At 46.0% G+C, this 1853-nt stretch overlaps 1 protein-coding gene across 1 annotated transcript; it reads left to right on the top strand.

Annotated features, from left to right (window-relative positions):
- Nucleotides 1-283: 283 nt before the first annotated feature.
- LOC144714204 (uncharacterized) lies at nt 284-1465 on the top strand. The gene is made up of 2 exons (XM_078588907.1): nt 284-841; nt 1424-1465. Exons 1-2 carry the CDS (start codon nt 284-286, stop codon nt 1463-1465), a joined length of 600 nt encoding a protein of 199 aa, XP_078445033.1.
- The last annotated feature ends 388 nt before the right edge of the window (nt 1466-1853 follow it).

Raw genomic sequence — 1853 nt, forward strand, 5'->3', positions numbered from 1 at the left:
AACACTATCTAGTCTCACTCATATGATGAGTATGGCTGGTCCCGTAGCTATAATTGTCAACGATATTCATTATGGTATCAAAGGTAAAGTGCTATAATTGTCAACGATATGGACATTATGTAGTGGACGAGGAGAAAGCACTTCTTGCAAGGCATGATGGAAGACAAAATCAAGGAAGAGGTCAAGGTCGTGGAAATAATGGACGAGGCAAAGATGATGACTACAAGCCCCGTCACAAGTCAAGTGGTATCAGAGCAAGGTTTGTGGCCCTAGAAGCGTGGTGATGCCGAGACGAGGAGCGGTGCAGGTATCAGAGGCTGGTGAAGGGTCATGTGTGGACGGAGACGGAGCCAACATGGGAGTGCCCAGAGCGACGGGTACGTTGGCTGCCTCTATTGCCTTCCCTACTCTTTCTAGGACGAACTATCCTCTATGGGCGAAGAGGATGAAGATATTGCTCAAGGCGTATGGGTTATGGAGCGCGGTCATCGAGGATGATGTGCCAAGGACGAAGGATCTTCATGCTATGGCGACCATTTTTGAAACTATTTCTGAAGATCTGCAGCTTCAGCTTGACGAGGACAAGAGCTCGAAGGAGACGTGGGAGACTCTTCGAGTTATGAACGTCGGTGTTGACCGTGTGAAGCAAGCTCGCATTCATGCGTTGAAGCGCGAGTACGAGAACCTGAAGATGGGTAAGGATGATTCAGTTGTTGATTTTGTTGGGAAGTTATCCAGGATTGTGTCGGAGATGCGCAATCTTGGAGAGAAGCTCACCGAAGGCGACGTTGTTGGAAGATTGCTGCGAGCAACCCCGGAAAAATTCGACAATGTCACTATGGTGATAGAGCAGTTTTGCGACATCAACACAAGATTAAGGGGCTGTGATACCACTTGTTGGAACCTAGCTCTCTCACTTCAGCAACTCACACAGAGAAGGGAAGGACAAGCACTCACTCTCTTGATCTCACATAGAGAAAAAGGTTGTAAGCCCTCACTCTCTTGAACTCACACAGAGAAACAAGATGCAAGAACACTTTGAGAGTGAAAGGAACCTTGATGCACACAGCATACTACAACAATGAAAACACCTACATATTTATAAGCACTCCCCTATAACTGCCTATGGATTTAAATAAACACTGACCACACACCTGTCCATGTGCTTGGTCTTCAAAGACACCAGTCTTTAGCTCCTTAAAAGAAGCTTCTGCCTCCACATCTTCCTATAAACCAGTTATTCCTGTCGACCTGCTTTATTCCTTGAAATAGTCAAACTAAAACCCCTAAAATAACTCAGTCATCATTAAACTCCAACACTCCCCCTTAATCTTGACACTCTTCATGCTCATAGCCACCTTGAGTGATCTTCTCTGATGGCCTACAAGAGAGCGGATACATGCTCCTGTCCTGTATCCATCAGATTTGCCCGTTCGTCCTCCTTATCCTCGTCGTCGTCACTTAGACAGTCTGCTGCATAATGTCCATATCGTTGACAATTATAGCACTTTACCTTTGACTTATGATGGGGCTCATAGTCATCATCTTTGCCTCATCCATTGTTTCCACGACCTCGACCACTTCCTCGATTTTGTCTTCCATCATGCCTTGCAAGAAGTGCTTTCTCCTCATCCACTGCATCACATTCTCGAAGCTTGTCTTCTTGCACCTTCAATGAGCCCACTAGCTCCTCAAGTGACATTGACTTGTCTTCTTCCTTTCTCTCTGATACCACTTGTTGGAACCTAGCTCTCTCACTTCAGCAACTCACACAGAGAAGGGAAGGACAAGCACTCACTCTCTTGATCTCACACAGAGAAAAAGGTTGTAAGCCCTCACTCTCTTGAACTCAC

This window comes from Wolffia australiana, chromosome 17, assembly GCF_029677425.1.
Source record: "Wolffia australiana isolate 7733 chromosome 17, ASM2967742v1".
NCBI classification, from domain to species: Eukaryota; Viridiplantae; Streptophyta; class Magnoliopsida; order Alismatales; family Araceae; genus Wolffia; species Wolffia australiana.